This window comes from Bombina bombina, chromosome 5 (assembly GCF_027579735.1).
Source record: "Bombina bombina isolate aBomBom1 chromosome 5, aBomBom1.pri, whole genome shotgun sequence".
NCBI classification, from domain to species: domain Eukaryota; kingdom Metazoa; phylum Chordata; class Amphibia; order Anura; family Bombinatoridae; genus Bombina; species Bombina bombina.
This window is the reverse complement of record NC_069503.1, coordinates 968,204,210-968,225,855: the sequence shown is the minus strand read 5'-3', so window position 1 is coordinate 968,225,855 and position 21,646 is coordinate 968,204,210. Positions and strand designations below refer to the sequence as shown.

Here is a 21,646-nt window from a genome sequence, read left to right as displayed (position 1 = left end):
TGGTTTCCAAGATCCCTTGGACTGCTCTGTTTTCATGGCAGGCTGCTGGCGTTGAGACTTGTCCGAACAAAAGGTAGATCCCTTAGGCTTATTCTTCTTATCCTGTGGTAGGAAAGCACCCTTGCCACCCGTGACCGTGGATATGATAGAGTCCAGGCCTGGACCAAAAAGAACCTTCCCTTTAAACGGGAGGGAAAGTAATCTAGACTTGGAAGTCATGTCAGCGGACCATGACTTTAACCACAGAGCCCTACGGGCTAGAACACAAAAACCTGATGTCTTGGCATTCAGGCGAATAATCTGCATATTTGCATCACAGATCAATGAATGAGCTACCCTTAAGGCCTTAATTTATTCCTGTATGTCCTCAAGGGGAGTCTCCACCTCAACCATAGCAGACAGAGCGTCACACCAATAGGTAGAAGCTCCAGCCACTGCATCGACTGCTGGTTGAAAAACGAACCCCGTGAGTTGGAACATCTTTCTCAACATGGACTCCAATTTTTTTTTATCTATGGGCTCCTTGAACGAAGAGCTATCTTCGAGCGGGATAGTCGTTCACTTAGCGAGCGTGGAGTTCGACCATCCACCTTAGGAATGGTACCCCAGAGCTCAAGTTGCGAGTCCGGAACGGGGAATAGTTTTTAAAAGAAGTAGAAGGGGAAAATGACGAACCAGACGGAGGTCTAGAAGTCGCCGATTCCGACCTAGAAAAAACGTACTCCGAAGAGTCTGAGTCGTCTTCATCAGCGGATAATCTGTCAGAGACATCCAGCGGAGTAGATGACCCCTGGGACGGATAGCTATGTTTCACCTTTCGCTTGCGCTTAGCAGGGCGTGGTAAGGCATTGAAGGCCGCAGAAACCACCATTTGTAACTGATCAGCGAAATCTGGCGGCTAAAGGGCCCCTTCCCGCAGGAGGATTAGTAGTGCCCTGGGGAGCTGCATGTGCAATTGGAGATGAGTGTAGGGAACGCACCTCATGGGACGAAGAACCCTCAGAGGTGGACGGCTCAGTTGTACTAAATATCTTATTTTTTTTAGATATTGTAATTTTATCAAAGCATGTGGAACAAAGTTGAGTAGGCGGATCAACCGCAACCTCTTCACAATAGACACAGTTATTTAGCTTAATTAAAGAGGGAGTATCCTCTAACATATCAGAGTCCTCCATAGCTTGCGCCTTTATTGCGGACTAGATAGAAATTAAATGGCACCTTTATATCCCAATGGCCGGGGCCGCTGGTCAAGAGAGAGGAAGTTAAAAAGGCCACACCCGGTCACATGGAGTGCCATGCAGGAACGCACCAAAAAAGGTCCACATCGATCTTTCGCTTAGAAAACTGACTGTTCACACACTGACAGAGCCTTATCTCACACATGTCGCAGCATCAAACACAATAATAATATTATGCACCAATCCCCTCCCTGTTCAATAACCCCCTTACCAAGGGTATTACCCTTGATTCTATACAGATAAAAGGAGACACACTGTGACCCTGTCTTCTTACGTTATCATGTGTGTATAAATGAAACTATCTTACCAGAATCTATGCTGTGGAACAGAAACACGGCCTTTCAAGTGTGACAGGGTAGTAGCATCGTTCCTGACATGGACTTGAGAGCAGAAAAGCAGGCAGCGAAACTCGTTAATGCTGATTGCTTATGGAGCTGTTAATCTGAGTCGGGATGGTTTCACAGAAAGACTCTCCTTGCATCTCCGGACTCTTTCACCCATGCTCTCACTGAGAGGCTGACAGGACTACTTAAAACTCCAGTCCCATTTCAAAGATTACTACCCTCCATAATAAACTACTCTGAATCTTCCGTCACTTCTCTGCCAACCTCCTGTGACGAAAGGAAAGAATGACTGGGGGATGAGGGGAGTGGGGGAGGTATTTAAGCCTTTGGCTGGGGTGTCTGCCTCCTCCTGATGACCAGGTTCTTAATTCCCACAAGTAATGAATGAAGCATTACTTGGAACAAAGGAAGAGGCCATGGAGGACAACTAGACATCTGCAAAGCCAAGCTGGTGTTCTGCAAAGCTGGAGAGATCAAAATTACTGATGATACTGCCTGTTTGACCCTCGCTATGACTCTTGGTAACAGAACAAGAGAATGAAAAATGTAAGCCAGATTAAGCATCCAATGAACTACTAGAGCATCCACAAACTCTGCCTGAGGATCCCTGGACCATACAAAGTATCTGGGAAGCTTGTTAATCAACTGAGAAGCCATCAGATCTATTTCTGGAAGACCCTACAAATTCACAATCTGACTGAAAAATCCCAAATGAAGAGATCACTACCCTGTACACAGAGTTCCAGAACATTTATCGGTAACCTTGCCTCCCGAGGTAACCAAACTCACTGTGCTCTCTTAACCCCCAGACTGTGCCCCAATCACAATCCAATTTTGACAAAGTATGCCCCTAGAAAAATGGACTGATTATTTATCCACCAAGAAAGGGATTGTATTGTTCTGAAATCCAGAAGAATCTTCTGAGACAACTGAGTGTAATGCCTGCACCACTAAGGATACAAAGCTTCTGGGAGTGGTAGCCAGGCCAAATGGAAGAGCAACAAACTGAAAATACTTGTCTATGAATGCAAATCTTAGACATTGATGATCCCAGTGAATAGGAATATGACTATAAGCATCTTTAAATCCTAATAGGCACCCAAACTACTGGACTTACCATTTGCAGAAAAAAATGCTTCCAGTAGACAGCCAATCCAGTGCTGTATGCGTGACAGCAGAGGATCTTTGTATTTGGATTATAACGACGTTCCACCTGGAGACGGCTAGGGACTGGTCCCCATGACACCTGTGGCAGACATGTGACTAACTCCCACTGGGTGTAATTCTGTTACTACCAAATACTCTATATAAGATTACCTATGTTCAAACAGTAGTTCTATGAGTGAAAAAAGGCCTCAAATCGGTCTGAGGACCCCTCTCATAGAAGAACATCTAGAGCACCTCCTTCACCTTCCTCCTGTGGAGGCAAATATAATACTAGCTTCTAGTAAGGAGTTTTGGAAATCTTTGCCTCCTCCTAGTGGACAGGAGTGCAATTCCCAGGAATAATGGCTAGTTGACTCTTACCACCTTTATGAAAGAATAATGAATTCAGTATATGTATTTTTCCTATCCAAATTTTAACTCGGTCTCACTGGTGAGCATTCATCTAGGGGCCCCCTTAACAAATTAAATCCAAATAAAGATTTGTTTATATCTTTGCTCATAGCTCTAGACAATACTAACAAGGTTCCCTTCCTTTATATATCAATCATGTAGTAGACGAGGATGAAGGTGTCCAGAACTGTTTTTAGACACATTTATGTCCCAGCACTATAAATATGGTATATTATTTTGTTCTGTACTACATCATTAAAATGAAAACATATTAAATATTAAATAATAATACTAAAGCCAGGAATTAAGTTTCAGACTAAGAAAATAATTGGATTTTTTTTTAACTCACCATGTATGACTTCTAGGAAGCCAAGTTTCTTTGCCAACTTTCTCAATGCAGAATTTCTGTGGACCATTGCTTCCTAAATTAGATAAATGTTACGTTACACATTTTCCTTAAACCCAAGAAACTCAAAACATTGTTGTGATCCTTACCCATCAGCTCTGCAAAACCTCCCAGAGGTAGCCTGCAAGTGCCGGTAACAAACTGCAGCAATCGCAACCGGACCTCATTGTCCATTTCTTTGACAAACTGAAAATTAAAAAGAATACAAACTGGATAAAAAGTGTTACTGTAAAACAACATCATTTATGCTTACCTGTTACATGTATTTCTTTCCGGATATGGTGAGTCCACGGAATCATCAATTACTAGTGGGAATATCACTCCTGGTCAGCAGGAGGCAGCAAAAGCACCACAGCAAAGCTGCTATATTTGTCCCTTCCCTTACCCATAGCCTCCAGTCATTCAGCCGAAGGGAAAATGTAAAAAGAAGATAACACAAAGGTGTAGAGGTGCTTGAGGCTTTAGTTAAAAATAACTGTCTTAAAATAAAGGGTGGGCCATGGACTCACCATATCCGGAAATAAATACATTTATCAGGTAAGCATAAATTATGTTTTCTTTCCTAAGATATGGTGAGTCCACTAAATCATCAATTACTAGTGGGAACCAATAACCAAGCTAGAGGACACAGATGATTAGGGAGGGACAAGACAGGTAACCTAAACAGAAGGCACCACTGCATGAAGAACCTTTCTACCAAAAGAAGCCTCAGCTGAGACAAAAATATCAAATTTGGAAAACGTATGCAGAGAGGACCAAGTTGCAGCCTTGCAAATCTGATCTACAGAAACTTCCTTCTTGAAAGCCCAAGAAGAAGGGACAGCCCTAGTGAAATGAGCTGAAATTCTCTCAGGAGGCTGCTGTCCAGCAGTCTCATAAACCAAACGCATTATACTACTCAACCAAAGAGAAAGAGAAGTAGCTGAAGCTCTCTGACCTTTATGTTTCCCAGAGAAACAAATGGCAAACTGGCGACAATCCTTAGTCGTCTGTAGATGGAAAATAAAAGCACGCACAACATCAAAGTTGTGTAACAAATGTTCCTTATGAGAAGAAAGATAAGAACACAGAGAAGGAACAACAATTTTCTGAATAATATATCTATCTGAAACCACTTAGGAAGAAAACCTAACTAGTACGAATAACTGCCTTAACTGCATGAAAGATAAGATAAGGCAAATCACACTGCAAAACTGAGAGCTCAGAGACTCTCCAAGCAGAAAAGATAGCAATGAGAAACAAAACCTTCCAAAATAACTTAATATTTATGGAAAGTAAAGGCTCAAACAGAGCCTACTGCAAAACAAGGGCAATAAGGGCAAAACCCTAAGAGGGAGCAACTGACTTAAACACAGGCCTGATGTAGACCAGTGCCTGACAAAAAGATTGCACATCTGGCATGTCCACTAGATGCTTATGTAGCAAAAAAGAAAATGCAGAAAACTAACCCTTCAGGGTACTGACAAACCCTTCTCCAGACCACCCTGGAGAAAGGATAAAAAATTCAGAAAAACCCCCGCTTAGACAAAACTAAGCGTCCAATCTTCAAACAGTCAGCTTCAGAGATTTAGATGAAGGAAAAGACCAAGAATCAGAAGTCCTTTCTCAGAGGTAAGTCTCCAAGGTGGAGAGAGAACATTTCAGCTAGGTCTGCATACCAGATCCTGCGAGGCCACGCAGGGGCTAATAAAATCACAGCCGCTCTCATTTGAAAATACGAGTAATGACTCGTTGAAAGAGAACAAACAGAAGAAAAAGGTATGCAAGACTGAAACAGAAGAAAAAGGTATGCAAGAGTGAAATCCAAGAAAAACGTCAGAACATTATCAGGACGGTCTGCGGATCATATGACCATAAACCGTACCTTTGAAATTTGGCGTTCTGTCAAAATGCCCACAGAAGCCAACTCCTGAAATCCCCCATGTGAGGGGCTACCTAGAGAACACTTCTGGATGGAAATGCTCACTCCCCGGGATGAATTATAAGTCTGGAACGTTATATACAGAAAGACAAGGTTTCAGACCATATATTAATGATTTGAAAAAGCAAGGGAATTAACACAGGCACACAAAGAATGTATTTCAAACATTAAATTTATTGTCCCATATCACATTCAGTGAATCACTGTATTTGGCCCAATCAAGCAATATAAAATGAACACCATATACAACACGCCTAGTCTAAGGTAAAAGGCAAATCAAGCAGATATAAGCTACCTCAGCATATGTATGCCTCTATAACCTAATATAACAACTTGGCACAATCTATCCAAGTTGCAATAAAGAAAGGTGCCAAAATAGGTAAATATATCGTGAAGCAAATACCTAAAATTACATAAGAATGTTAAATGACTGTAATCAAATGTATAACGCCATACAGCGTAATAAGTATGTGCATACGATAAAGGACTGTCTCACTGTGTAGACAACAATGATTTCCAAATGTTTGTCTGCAGACTGTCCCATAGTACACCTAATGGCAAATGGAGAAAGAGTCCTTCGTGCAAAGGAAAAGTAGAACACAGTGGTTCTTACTGTAACTCAATCCAATAGGTGATGTGTGTAACGGTTGCAACAAAGAAAGCAAATGACACTTAGCTTTTCCGTCCTGTGTCCCAAAAGCCTTTTCAAAGCATTCCGCTCTCTCTGAAGCGTCTGACGTCACTGAGAAGGGGAGTGGTGTAACCATTGATGGCCTCCAATCGGCTCTGTAGATGGAGATCGCTTCCCACTTGCAGTGAGGAAATCAGCTGTACCGGCACCTAGCCGCACCGAGAAAGAACCAGGCTTTCCCTAGGCTGATAGATGAAAAGGAGGCTCTTACCAAGATATACCCAAACACGCCCTCAGAGGCTTTCTCCTCTCAGTAAATAGACAGAATAGAAAAAGCGTGTAATTATCACCCGCAATTAGCATTCATTCACCTGCATGTACTGCTAATTGCAGGTGATAATTACACGCTGTTTCTATTCTGTCTATTTACTGAGAGGAGAGAAAGTACTACGGAAGAAAGTCTCTTGTCATCTGATCTAAATCTATCCTTTAAGACAGATCCGAAAGTTCTCCATATCATTGAAAATAGCAAAAGGAATTATGTCCATGGAATACCATAAGACCAATCCCCTCCATACACAGGGTCACAGAAAAGTGAAGAAAAATCAACTGCTGCTAAATCCAAACTCCCAACCTCCTGGTTGCAAGATGGCTAAGCTATCCACCGGCCACTAAAACTTACTGTTGGCCGGACAGAAGACTGCAGAGTGGGGAAAAGGAATAAATACTTGATTTTCTGACCTCTGAAAGACATCTCCTAGATAAAGAAACAAATAAAGGTCCAAGCATACCGCACCTGGTGTTCCCAGGCAGTCTCCCAGGCAGTCTCCCATCCAGATACTGAGCAGACCTGACCCTGCATAACTTCTGAGATCAAACAAAATCGGGTGCATTCCAGGTATTGTGGCGGTAGTCCCAAATAAATTACCCTTGTGGATAGAACAAGGAAACTCTTCTCGAGATTAATTTCCCAGCCCTGGAAAAGAAGATTGGACAAAAACTCTTAAAAGAGAGTTAGCTCGAAGTCAGGATGATACCTGAACTATATATTGTCCAGAAAAACACACTTGCAATATCCCAAGACCTAAAGGACTGACTGGGATGGCGCAAACTAAGAAAAGATTCTGATTAGGGAAACAATAAATCTCTCAGGTCTAAGTTCGTTATGAACAGGCCCACTAGAACCAAAGGAGAAAGGATACTACTTTGAAGGACAGAATCTGAAATATGGGGTAAATACCTATATCCCGTTCTTACCTATGTCAGAAAGAAAACTAGATTATCTCCGCAGAGATCTAAGTTCTCTGATTAAAAGTAGAAAGCTCCCCTCTACTAAAGACATTCAAGTGAGATAGCAACAGGAAATCCTAAAAAGGACGTGAGACAGGGAGAAATATCCCCAGATTCTCTATAACAATCCTGTGAACATCTCATAGCACGTCTAGAACCCTTCCAGAGAGGAAAGAAAAATATAGAACTGATAAAGTTCACAAAACTCCAAAGGAAAGACAACGATAGGGATCGGTGTCATCCAGTCAGCCAAGACCTCCTGACAATATAAGAGGCTTTGAAGCAAACAACTGAAGGATACCACTTTAGTAACAGATTAAGGAATTATACTGTCCAGATCTGAGATTTCAGTCTCCGAAACTACCGGCAAATCCTCCTCACTAACTTGGAAGAAGACAAACCTGCATAGCAGTATGTGGAGCACAACCCCTCTTATCTGAGACTTAAAATGTCCTCTTGCCTTTTCCCTGAAGTAAAGGAAAACAGACCAAGCCACAGATACCGCAGAAGATACCTGAGCTTGCAACTTCTGTAAGCAAATACACTCCTCCAGCAGATTGAGAGGAACCACAGGGCACTGCATGTGACGCCATATATGCTTGGGACATAAAAGGAGAAAGCTGTGACAGTGCCTTAACAGCAACATCCTTGGAGACATGAAGTTCAAACCAATCTGTACATTTAATAGCATTTGCGAAATCAAAGATACAGAAAAAATAAATGTTTAAATCAATTCTTAGTTAAGCAAGCCTTCCACACAACTTCAGCATCAGAAGAATCCGAAATTTCACCCTCAGATGCACCCAAAGAATCTTCATCCTCAGACTTCGGAGAGGAAATTATTAGCCACTTCAGGATCAGAAACCTTACTTACTGTTTCTTTAAATTTCCTTTTGCGTTTTCCCTGCAGAATGGAAAAAGCAGACAGCGCCTCAGATACCGCAGAAGATACCTGAGCAGTAATATCCTGCAAAATAACTCCAGACGGAGCATGAGAGGAAACACAGGGCACTGCATGTGCAGCTGAATAGGATTGGGACGCTTGAGGAGAAAGCTGCGGCACAACTGAAACAGAAGGCTCCTGAACAGCATTTGCCTTAGCTAATGATGGCTAGGTTAAAAAAGTCTATTTCTGTAAGCTAAAGTTCTTTCAATACATGAACAAAAAGGTACTGGGGGTTCCACCTGGGCATCAAAACATAAGCTACAGGTAACTTCCTGCACAGCCTCCTGATCCATAATACAAAGAAGAAACAAATTATATAAAAAAAAAAAAAACTAACTTTTTTTTTTTATATCTTTTAACAAAGTATATAATACAGAGCCAAAAAACATTCTTAAATAAATGTTCCCTTTAAATTTACCAAATCAAGTAAACATACCCCAGGCAACAATCTACACCTCAGCAGAACTACTGAGGTGCCCTACCTGTCCTGCAACCCGCAACAAACTCAGGAAAAAAAACGATCCTGTTTACAATCCGGGATTTCCACAGAAGCAAAAACAGCAAGAAGCCTTCTAAACAGCAGAGACATCTGAAATATGGGCACCTCACTCTTACAGGAAATGAAAAAAAGCTCCAAAAAACACTCTGACATCAAAGAATCAGAACCTCCTTAAAAGGGGCGGTCCTACAGCTGACAAAAAAGCCATTTAAAAAAAAAAAAAACTTTCTTGAAAAATAGGCTTAAAAACAATAAAACTCTCCAAAAAAGTACATAATCTGTTACAAAAAACGGATCCTCACTGAGCCATCAATAAAATAAAAAACTGCCATAAAAACCTGCACCCTGACAGGAATAACATAATTTATGTAAGAACTTACCTGATAAATTCATTTCTTTCATATTAGCAAGAGTCCATGAGCTAGTGACGTATGGTATATACATTCCTACCAGGAGGGGCAAAGTTTCCCAAACCTCAAAATGCCTATAAATACACCCCTCACCACACCCACAAATCAGTTTAACGTATAGCCAAGAAGTGGGGTGATAAGAAAAAAGTGCGAAAGCATAAAAATAAGGAATTGGAATAATTGTGCTTTATACAAAAAAATCATAACCACCACAAAAAAAGGGTGGGCCTCATGGACTCTTGCTAATACGAAAGAAATGAATTTATCAGGTAAGTTCTTACATAAATTATGTTTTCTTTCATGTAATTAGAAAGAGTCCATGAGCTAGTGACGTATGGGATAATGACTACCCAAGATGTGGATCTTCCACGCAAGAGTCACTAGAGAGGGAGGGATAAAATAAAGACAGCCAATTCCGCTGAAAAAAATCCACACCCAAAATAAAGTTTAAATCTTATAATGAAAAAAAACTGAAATTATAAGCAGAAGAATCAAACTGAAACAGCTGCCTGAAGTACTTTTCTACCAAAAACTGCTTCAGAAGAAGAAAACAAATCAAAATGGTAGAATTTAGTAAAAGTATGCAAAGAAGACCAAGTGGCTGCTTTGCAAATCTGATCAACTGAAGCTTCATTCCTAAACGCCCAGGAAGTAGCAACTGACCTAGTAGAATGAGCTGTAATCCTTTGAGGCGGAGTTTTACCCGACTCGACATAAGCATGATGAATCAAAGATTTTAACCAAGATGCCAAAGAAATGGCAGAAGCCTTCTTCACTTTCCTAGAACCGGAAAAGATAACAAATAGACTAGAAGTCTTTCGGAAATCCTTAGTAGCTTCAACATAATATTTCAAAGCTCTAACTACATCCAAAGAATGCAACAACTTTTCCTTAGAATTCTTAGGATTAGGACACAATGAAGGAACCACAATTTCTCTACTAATGTTGTTAGAATTCACAACCTTAGGTAAAAATGTAAAAGAAGTTCGCAACACCGCCTTATCCTGATGAAAAATCAGAAAAGGAGACTCACAAGAAAGAGCAGATAATTCAGAAACTCTTCTAGCAGAAGAGATGGCCAAAAGAAACAAAACTTTCCAAGAAAGTAATTTAATGTCCAGCGAATGCATAGGTTCAAACGGAGGAGCTTGAAGAGCCCCCAGAACCAAATTCAAACTCCAAGGAGGAGAAATTGACTTAATGACAGGTTTTATACGAGCCAAAGCTTGTACAAAACAATGAATATCAGGAAGACTAGCAATCTTTCTGTGAAAAAGAACAGAAAGAGCAGAGATTTGTCCTTTCAAGGAACTTGCAGACAAACCTTTATCCAAACCATCCTGAAGAAACTGTAAAATTCTAGGAATTCTAAAAGAATGCCAAGAAAAATGATGAGAAAAACACCAAGAAATGTAAATCTTCCAGACTCGATAATATATCTTCCTAGATACAGTTTTACGAGCCTGTAACATAGTATTAATCACAGAGTCAGAGAAACCTCTATGACTGAGAATCAAGCGTTCAAGCTCCATACCTTCAAATTTAAGGATTTGAGATCCTGATGGCAAAAAGGACCTTGCGATAGAAGGTCTGGTCTTAACGGAAGAGTCCACGGTTGGCAAGTGGCCATCCGGACAAGATCCGCATACCAAAACCTGTGAGGCCATGCTGGAGCCACCAGCAGAACAAACGAGCACTCCTTTAGAATCTTGGAAATCACTCTTGGAAGAAGAACTAGAGGCGGAAAGATATAGGTAGGATGATACTTCCAAGGAAGTGACAATGCATCCACTGCCTCCGCTTGAGGATCCCTGGATCTGGACAGATAACTGGGAAGCTTCTTGTTTAGATGAGAAGCCATCAGATCTATTTCTGGAAGTCCCCACATTTGAACAATCTGAAGAAATACCTCTGGGTGAAGAGACCATTCCCCCGGATGTAACGTTTGGCGACTGAGATAATCCGCTTCCCAATTGTCTACCTGGGATATGAACCGCAGAAATTAGACAGGAGCTGGATTCCGCCCATAGCAGTATTCGAGATACTTCTTTCATAGCCAGAGGACTGTGAGTCCCTCCTTGATGATTGACATATGCCACGGTTGTGACATTGTCCGTCTGAAAACAAATGAACGACTCTCTCTTTAGAAGAGGCCATGACTGAAGAGCTCTGAAAATTGCACGGAGTTCCAAAATGTTGATTGGTAATCTCACCTCCTGAGAATCCCAAACCCCTTGTGCTGTCAGAGACCCCCAAACAGCTCCCCAACCTGTCAGACTTGCATCTGTTGAAATCACAGTCCAGGTCGGAAGAAGAAAAGAAGCCCCCTGAACTAAACGATGGTGGTCTGTCCACCATGTCAGAGAGTGTCGTACAATCTGTTTTAAATATATTAATTGAGATATCTTTGTATAATCCCTGCACCACTGGTTCAGCATACAGAGCTGAAGAGGTCGCATGTGAAAACGAGCAAAGGGGATTGCGTCCGATGCAGCAGTCATAAGACCTAGAATTTCCATGCATAAGGCTACCAAAGGGAATGATTGAGACTGAAGGTTTCGACAAGCTGAAACCAATTTTAGACGTCTCTTGTCTGTCAGAGACAGAGTCATGGACACTGAATCTATCTGGAAACCTAAAAAGGTTACCCTTGTCTGAGGAATCAATGAACTTTTTGGTAAATTGATCCTCCAACCATGTTCTCGAAGAAACAATACAAGTCGATTCGTATGACATTCTGCTAAATGTGAAGACTGAGCAAGTACCAAGATATCGTCCAAATAAGGAAATACCACAATACCCTGTTCTCTGATTACAGAGAGAAGGGCACCGAGAACCTTTGTAAAAATCCTTGGAGCTGTTGCTAGGCCAAACGGCAGAGCCACAAACTGGTAATGCTTGTCTAGGAAAGAGAATCTCAGAAACTGATAGTGATCTGGATGAATCGGAATATGAAGATATGCATCCTGTAAATCTATTGTGGACATATAATGCCCTTGCTGAACAAAAGGCAGAATAGTCCTTATAGTTACCATTTTGAATGTTGGTATCCTTACATAATGATTCAATATTTTTAAATCCAGAACTGGTCTGAAGGAATTCTCCTTCTTTGGTACAATGAAAAGATTTGAGTAAAACCCCAGCCCCTGTTCCAGAACTGGAACTGGCATAATTACTCCAGCCAACTCTAGATCTGAAACACATTTCAGAAATGCTTGAGCCTTCACTGGATTTACTGGGACACGGGAAAGAAAAAATCTTCTTGCAGGAGGCCTTATCTTGAAGCCTATTCTGTACCCTTGTGAAACAATGTTCTGAATCCAAAGATTGTGAATCAAATTGATCCAAATTTCTTTGAAAAATCGTAATCTGCCCCCTACCAGCTGAGCTGGAATGAGGGCCGCACCTTCATGTTGACTTGGGAGCTGGCTTTGGCTTTCGAAAAGGCTTGGATTTATTCCAGACTGGAGATGGTTTCCAAACTGATACTGCTCCTGTAGGGGAAGGATCAGGCTTTTGTTCCTTATTGTGACGAAAGGAACGAAAACGATTAGTAGACCTAAATTTACCATTAGATTTTTTATCCTGTGGTAAAAAAGTTCCTTTCCCCCCAGTAACAGTTGAAATAATAGAATCCAACTGTGAACCAAATAATTTATTACCCTGGAAAGAAAGGGAAAGCAAAGTTGACTTAGAAGACATATCAGCATTCCAAGTTTTAAGCCATAAAGCTCTTCTAGCTAAAATAGCTGGAGACATATACCTGACATCAACCCTAATGATATCAAAGATGGCATCACAAATAAAATTATTAGCATGTTGAAGAAGATTAACAATGCTATGAGAATTATGATCTGTTACTTGTTGCGCTAAAGCTTCCAACCAAAAAGTTGAAGCTGCAGCAACATCCGCTAAAGATATAGCAAGTCTAAGAAGATTACCTGAACATAAGTAAGCTTTTCTTAGGAAGGATTCAATTTTCCTATCTAAAGGATCCTTAAAGGAAGTACTATCTGCCGTAGGAATACTAGTACGTTTAGCAAGAGTCTAGATAGCCCCATCAACCTTAGTGATTTTGTCCCAAAACTCTAATCTGTCAGATGGCACAGGATATAATTGCTTAAAACGTTTAGAAGGAGTGAAAGAATTACCCAAATTATTCCATTCCCTGGAAATTACTTCAGAAATAGCATCAGGGACAGGAAAAACGTCTGGAATAACTACAGGAGATTTAAAAACCTTATTTAAACGTTTAGATTTAGTATCAAGAGGACCAGAGTCCTCTATCTCTAATGCAATTAAGACTTCTTTAAGTAAAGAACGAATAAATTCCATTTTGAATAAATATGAAGATTTATCAGCATCAACCTCTGAAACTGAATCCTCTGAACCAGAGGAAACATTATCAGAATCAGAATGATGATGTTCATTTAAAAATTCATCTGAAAAATTAGAAGTTTTAAAAGACCTTTTACGCTTACTAGAAGGAGGAATAACAGACATAGCCTTCTTAATGGATTTAGAAACAAAATCTCTTATGTTAACAGGAACACTCTGAGTATTAGATGTTGATGGAACAACAACAGGTAATGTAACATTACTAAAGGAAATATTATCTGCATTAACAAGTTTGTCAGGACATTCATTACAAACAACAGCTGGAGGAACAGATACCACAAGTTTACAGCAAATACACTTAACTTTGGTAGATCCAACATCAGGCAGCGATTTTCCAGAAGTATCTTCTGATTCAGGGTCAATCTGAGACATCTTGCAATATGTAATAGAAAAAACAACATATAAAGCAAAATTGATCAAATTCCTTAAAATGACAGTTTCAGGAATGGGGAAAAATGCCAGTGAACAAGCTTCTAGCAACCAGAAGCAAATAAACAATGAGACTTAAATAATGTGGAGACAATAATGACGCCCATATTTTTTAGCGCCAAAAATGACGCCACATCCGGTAACGCCGACACTTTTGGCGCAAAAACGTCAAAAAATGACGCAACTTCCGGTGACAAGAACGACGCCGGAAATAAAGAATTTTTTGCGCCAAAAAAGTCCGCGCCAAAATGACGCAATAAAATGAAGCATTTTCAGCCCCCGCGAGCCTAACAGCCCACAGGGAAAAAAGTCAAATTTTAAGGTAAGAAAAAAATGATTATTCAAATGCATTATCCCAAATAATGAAACTGACTGTCTGAAATAAGGAATATTGAACATCCTGAATCAAGGCAAATAAATGTTTAAACACAAATATTTAGAACTTTATATAAAAGTGCCCAACCATAGCTTAGAGTGTCACAAAAATAAGACTTACTTACCCCAGGACACTCATCTACATGTAGTAGAAAGCCAAACCAGTACTGAAACGAGAATCAGTAGAGGTAATGGTATATATAAGAGTATATCGTCGATCTGAAAAGGGAGGTAAGAGATGAATCTCTACGACCGATAACAGAGAACCTATGAAATAGACCCCGTAGAAGGAGATCATTGAATTCAAATAGGCAATACTCTCTTCACATCACTCTGACATTCACTGCACGCTGAGAGGAAAACCGGGCTCCAACCTGCTGCGGAGCGCATATCAACGTAGAATCTAGCACAAACTTACTTCACCACCTCCACAGGAGGCAAAGTTTGTAAAACTGATTTGTGGGTGTGGTGAGGGGTGTATTTATAGGCATTTTGAGGTTTGGGAAACTTTGCCCCTCCTGGTAGGAATGTATATCCCATACGTCACTAGCTCATGGACTCTTGCTAATTACATGAAAGAAAATAAAATTCAGCTGAATAAGTGCCAAATTTTTCCCTGCTATATAGAAAAATAAAACTGGCACTTAACTCAATATTTATCTGTTTGGCAGCAGGACAGCTCACCTGGTTTGAGAGGATGCCATCCCTCACATGGACCTGTGGAAATACAGAAAGACTGAATACACTTACTCAGGCTATCTAAATAGGGCAGCAAAATGTTTTGGGAAAACGCAGTGAGGATTGTACCCCACAAGTTCCCAACTGCTTAAAAGCCACCATTGCCCTACTGAAGAGACTGACATGGGCTAAGGCTAGACCCTTTAGAAAGATCAGAGCAAACCTACTCAGCTTTAAAATAAAAAAAAATGTGATTGTAGATCAGACACCAAAACTTCACCTCCTCCTTGCACCGCAGGCAAAGAGAATGACTGGGGGTTATGGGTTAGGGAAGTGACATATATAGCAGTTTTGCTGTGGTGCTCTTTGCCGCCTCCAGCTGGCCAGGAGTGATATTCCCACTAGTAATTGACGATTCCGTGGACTCACCATATCTTAGGAAAGAAATAAAGAGAAACTCATTATATAACCACAATAACTGATTGTACTTATGAAGAACATGTATTTCAACCCCACATACACTTATTAAAAATATTGTAAAGTGCATGGATGCATTTCAGTCTTACATAGAAGCATTTTGACATTACACTTCCATTAGTAAAAATGCTAGTTTAAGTTATTACTGTTTTTCAGTGGCACTCTCACATATGCTGTGAGAGCCTGTGTACCAGTATTCAAACACTACACCAGTCATCAGCCATATGTATGACACAAACTAAGTCTTAACTACATTTAAAACTAAATTACAGCCATAATACTGTCGGTTCTCTTAGCTTCAATACTGGTGTATGAACCCTAACAGCATATGTGCATATACCACTGAAAACAGTAAACACTTTTACTAGGTGCATTTTTGTTAATAGAATTATATTGAAAAAATTATTCTATATAAAATTGGAATGTAGTCATTTCACTCCCAGGTCAGGAGACAGACAAGGAAGTGGAGTAGGCATTCTTATGTCTACATATTTTTACTGCATTCCCTCATCCCTTCCCTTCTCATCTTTTGAAGTTCATGCCATCTGCCTCTTCTCCCCTGTAGCTCTCTATGTTGCTGGCTCAGCATCACAATTTCTAGACCACTTTGAAGCCTGGCTCCCACACTTCCTCTCTTGCAACCTACCTTCTCTAATCTTAGGTGACTTCAACATAACCATTGACAATCCTGACTTGCCTGCTGCCACTAAATTTCTATCCCTTACCACCACTTTTGGCCTCTCCCAACACACTGTGAAGCCAACACAAATTATTTTGGTCTTCAACAATCTCTGTGCCATTTTTAAGTTCTCTAACTTTCCCTTTCCTCTCTCTGACCACCATCTACTCATTTTCTCTCTTACATTAACTACAGCATCCTCACAAGTCCCCAAAAAACTGCTACCTTACAAGAATTTAAATGACTTGGATCACACAGACTTTTCTACTCAACTTAAACCTCTTCTTTCTAACATTTCATCCCTCTCTTTCCCAAACATTGTGGCTTTATAGTATAATTAAGCACTAAAATTAAAACTTGAGAAAGCTGAACCTTCCACTGTTCGTCGTGTATCGTGCACCCGATGACAACCATGGCATACAAAACAGGCAATACAATTCAAAGTATAAACCCTAATCTATAAGCACTCAACCTCACTCCCAACTATATTTTCTCTCTCATCTCCAAATATCCCCTAAGCTGTCCTCTTCGATCAACCTCTGACCTATGTCTTTCCACTCCCATACCATCCTCTGGTACTCTCTATCCCACGCAGACCGTCTCCAACCTTGCATAGCTTCAGATGCTCTATGAAAACCCACCTATTCAGAGTGGCTTACGGTCTCTCCTCTTCATCCATAAAAATCTATCTTGAACTGCTTTGACTTGCTGCAGCAACTACAGACGTGATAAGCTACCCCAAACCTTATGTCTCTGCAACCTTGTAGATTTGTAAGTTCTTAAGAGCAGAGCCCTGCTCCTCCTGAACTAGTTTTGTTTAATCTGTTATGTATTTGTCTCTCTCTATACCCAGCGCTATGGAAGTTATCAGTGCTATACAAATAAATAATAAACCCCTTCCTATTTTAATTTTTAAATTTCAATCTCTAACTTTTAATTGCGTGCTATTAGCTCTTGTATTGACACGTCATGAGCGACACTCATCCATCTGTATAGGCTGTGAATTATCACATCCACTGAAAACGTAAGCAAAATCATTTTAATCTGTGTTTAAATTATGGTTTCTCTGGTACATTCTTAGGATAACTACTTGACGTCTTAAAAAAGAATTAGAAAAAAACACGAGGATAACTTGAAAACAAGAACACCATAATTAATTACCTGCCAGAACCACATGATTTGTTTGCTATTTCTTGTATAATGCCGATAAACAGTATTCCTCTGCCAGTCGGACAAGTCCACTTCCTGCATACCGCAGAGCATTACCTGAGAATCAATACATCTATGTGAGTTACTGCTTCTGGTATATAATCATATATTTACTTCTGAGTCTGAATCTTCAGTGATACGAACAGCAGACCATCTAGCAAGGTATGTTTGATGTTCCTCAACCACATACTGTATTTGATTAACTCAGCAATACCAGAAACATTGAAGCCATATGAGGGCCTCTTATGAATGTTAGTTCATAGATATACACACACACACAATACTTGTATCACTCTTACATGGTCCTTAACTGTAACCAGGTAGAGCATTAAACATCAAGTGACTGTCCAATAGTAAATAATTCCTAATGATCATTAACCCACATAGAAAACATTCAAGTCTTATAGATTCATTTATAGCAATTTTTAAATGTATATTTTTTTTTATTAATGATTTATAAGAAGCTTGGCCCAAAAAGGTCACTGTAGACAATTAGGACTCAGGAGAGCACATCACATGACCATCTGCGCCAAGGAGAACCTAGGTTACACAACAAAGGTGTCCATATACAACTGCAGGGGTGCTGGTTTGGGTTTATTTTCTAAACAGCTGGATTTTCATGCCTTATATTTTCACGGGTCCTACCATTTTAAACCAGGACATGTCAAAATTACCAAACTTTAGGTACCAGTGTGTTTAGGAGAAATACAGGGCTTTTTTATAGACATAGGTAGTGTGATAAAAAACATGAGCCAGTGATAAAATAATAGAATCTTTGGCTCCCAACATATGTCAAGCCATGGTAATGCATACACAACGTAATAAGCAAGGGTCCAATTGCTAATAGTCCCCTTTATCCCAGCCAGGATGTGGCATGTCTTGTGCTTCTATATAACAATAGATTGGAAAGGAAAATGTCAGTATGTGAAAGTACCAGAATTAGTCCCCCCAACAATGGTGTGTCGAGTCATTGATTGAAATGGTGCATATAAACTAGCACCAGGAAAACTGCTTAAGGACCATTTGGATGTGTATTTATATCACACAACCCAGAGATTTAAGGGTTATGTTGACATGTATACAAGTCTATAGTGCATATGCAGCCAACTGGTGTCATCTGCCACATCCATATTTCCCTGAACTAGTTAGGCAATTAGGGAGGCTGCGTCATAACACAATGACCAAAATAAGACAGTTTGACATGCAAAATAACCCAGCCCTTAAAGGGCTAAATAACATTTTGAGCAAGCTAGATGGTAATTGGTTTATAGAATTTGCTACTTTATTTTACAGATAACATAAGCAAAGACTAAAAACAACCCCCTTAGAGACAACAAGCCTCACTTTGCAATGCAACTTTCTAAAACTAACTTATAATAAAATTTAACCAGGAAAATACTAAATCAACGGTAATTATTAAATATTTAAACAGGCATTAGTTGAAAAGACACAAAGAAAAATAGAAAATTATACAGCAATCTCACTTGTGTTTTGGATTTGCTACATAATTCAATACATACTGTATCACAAGGATCCGAATGTGGAAATAAGCAGTGGCTTGTGCAGTTCGTATATTTTTGTAGCCGGACTGATTCTTGTAGAAGATCCCAGGTCTGGATTTGCACAGACCTTAGTGTGGAGATCTTTTACAGGAATCAATCCGGCTATGAAAATATGTGAAGGGCACGAGCAGCTGCTTAATCCTACATTCGGATCCTGACGAAGTATCCGAATGCACATCCCTAATACATACATACACATCTTAATATAAATTATGTAAGGTCAAACACATTTGTAAAGGTAGCCAAAGCTATGAACAATATAGCTCCTGCAAATGAACATATTGAGCTCAGATCCCTATGAAATATTTTATGCTTGTAATTCCATATTAAAATTTTAAAGCAAAAAAACAGAATTTATGCTTACCTGATAAAATACTTTCTCTTGCGGTGTATCCAGTCCACGGATTCATCCTTACTTGTGGGATATTCTCATTCCCTACAGGAAGTGGCAAAGAGAGCACACAGCAGAGCTGTCCATATAGCTCCCTCCCCCAGTCATTCGACCGAAGGTTAGGAGAAAAGGAGAAACCATAGGGTGCAGTGGTAACTGTAGTTTAAACAAAAATTTTTAACATGACTTAATTGCCAGGGCGGGCCGTGGACTGGATACACCGCAAGAGAAAGTAATTTATCAGGTAAGCATAAATTCTGTTTTCTCTTGCAAGGTGTATCCAGTCCACGGATTCATCCTTACTTGTGGGATACCAATACCAAAGCTTTAGGACACGGATGAAGGGAGGGAACAAGACAGGTAACCTAAACGGAAGGCACCACTGCTTGCAAAACCTTTCTCCCAAAAATAGCCCCTGAAGAAGCAAAAGTATCGAATTTGTAAAATTTGGCAAAAGTATGCAGTGAAGACAAGTCGCTGCCTTACAAATCTGTTCAACAGAAGCCTCATTCTTGAAAGCCCATGTGGAAGCCACAGCTCTGGTAGAATGAGCGGTAATTCGTTCAGGAGGCTGCCGTCCAGCAGTCTCATAAGCCAATCGGATGATGCTTTTCAGCCAGAAGGAAAGAGAGGTAGCAGTCGCTTTCTGACCTCTCCTCTTACCAGAATAGATAACAAACAAGGATGATGTTTGTCTGAAATCTTTAGTTGCTTGTAAATAGAATTTTAAAGCACGAACCACATCAAGATTGTGTAATAGCCGTTCCTTCTTTGAAGATGGATTAGGACACAAAGAAGGAACAATGATTTCCTGGTTAATATTCTTATTAGAAACAACTTTAGGAAGAAAACCAGGTTTGGTACGCAAAACTACCTTATCTACATGGAACACCAGAAAGGGAGAATTACACTGCAAAGCAGACAATTCTGAAACTCTTCGAGCAGAAGCTATAGCTACCAAAAACAAAACTTTCCAAGATAATAACTTAATATCTATGGAATGTAAAGGTTCAAATGGAACCCCTTGAAGAACTGAAATAACTAAATTTAGACTCCAAGGCGGAGCCACAGGTTTATAGACAGGCTTGATTCTGACTAAAGCCTGAGCAAACGCTTGAACGTCTTGTACCTCTGCCAGACGGTTGTGTAAAAGGATAGACAGAGCAGATATCTGTTCCTTTAATGAACTAGCTGACAAGCCTTTCTCCAATCCTTCTTGGAGAAAAGACAATATCCTGGGAATCCTAATCTTACTCCACGAGTAATCCTTGGATTCACACCGACAAAGATATTTCCGCCATATCTTATGGTAAATTTTCCTGGTGACAGGCTTTCTAGTCTGGATCAGAGTATCCATAACTGATTCAGAGAAACCACGCTTAGATAGAATTAAGCGTTCAATCAGCAGTCAGCCGCAGAGAAACTAAATTTGGATGCTTGAATGGACCCTGAATTAGAAGATCCTGCCTCGTTGGCAGTGTCCATGGAGGAACAGATGACATGTCCACTAGGTCTGCCTACCACGTCCTGCGTGGCCACGCAGGTGCTATCAGAATTACTGAAGCCTTCTCCTGTTTGATTCTGGCTACCAGACGAGGGAGAAGAGGAAACGGTGGAAAGACAGAAGCCAGATTGAAGGACCAAGGCGCTACTAGAGCATCTATCAATGCCGCCTTGGGGTCCCTGGACCTGGATCCGTAGAGAGGAAGTTTGGTGTTCTGACGGGATGCCATCAGATCCAATTCTGGAATGCCCCTTAGCTGGGTCAGCTGAGCAAAAACCTCCGGGTGGAGTTCCCACTCCCCCGGGTGAAAAGTTTGACTTCTTAGAAAATCCGCCTCCCAGTTGTCTACTCCTGGGATGTGAATTGCAGATAGATGGCAGGAGTGATCCTCCGCCCACCTGATTATTTTGGTTACTTCCTTCATCGCTAGGGAACTCTTTGTTCCCCCCCTGATGGTTGATGTACGCCACAGTCGTGAAGTTGTCCGACTGAAATCTGATGAATTTGGCCGCCGCCAGTTGAGGCCATGACTGAAGCGTGTTGAATATCGCTCTCAGTTCCAAAATGTTTATCGGGAGAAGAGACTCTTCCCGAGACCATAAGCCCTGAGCTTTCAGGGAGTCCCAGACCGCACCCCAGCCTAACAGACTGGTGTCGGTCGTTACAATGATCCACTCCGGTCTGCGGAAGCATATTCCCTGA

At 40.5% G+C, this 21,646-nt stretch overlaps 1 protein-coding gene across 1 annotated transcript in view; it reads right to left on the bottom strand.

The window, feature by feature from the left end:
• Positions 1–21,646, bottom strand: part of WWP1 (WW domain containing E3 ubiquitin protein ligase 1) — a 530,531-nt gene that overhangs the window by 16,515 nt on the left and 492,370 nt on the right. Inside the window, exons 21-23 of the mRNA XM_053715174.1 lie at positions 17,440–17,544; positions 3,635–3,731; positions 3,489–3,561 (exon numbers count right to left, since the gene is read on the bottom strand). Coding sequence (XP_053571149.1) covers positions 3,489–3,561; positions 3,635–3,731; positions 17,440–17,544 — 275 coding nt within the window. The remainder of the gene's footprint in view (positions 1–3,488; positions 3,562–3,634; positions 3,732–17,439; positions 17,545–21,646) is intronic.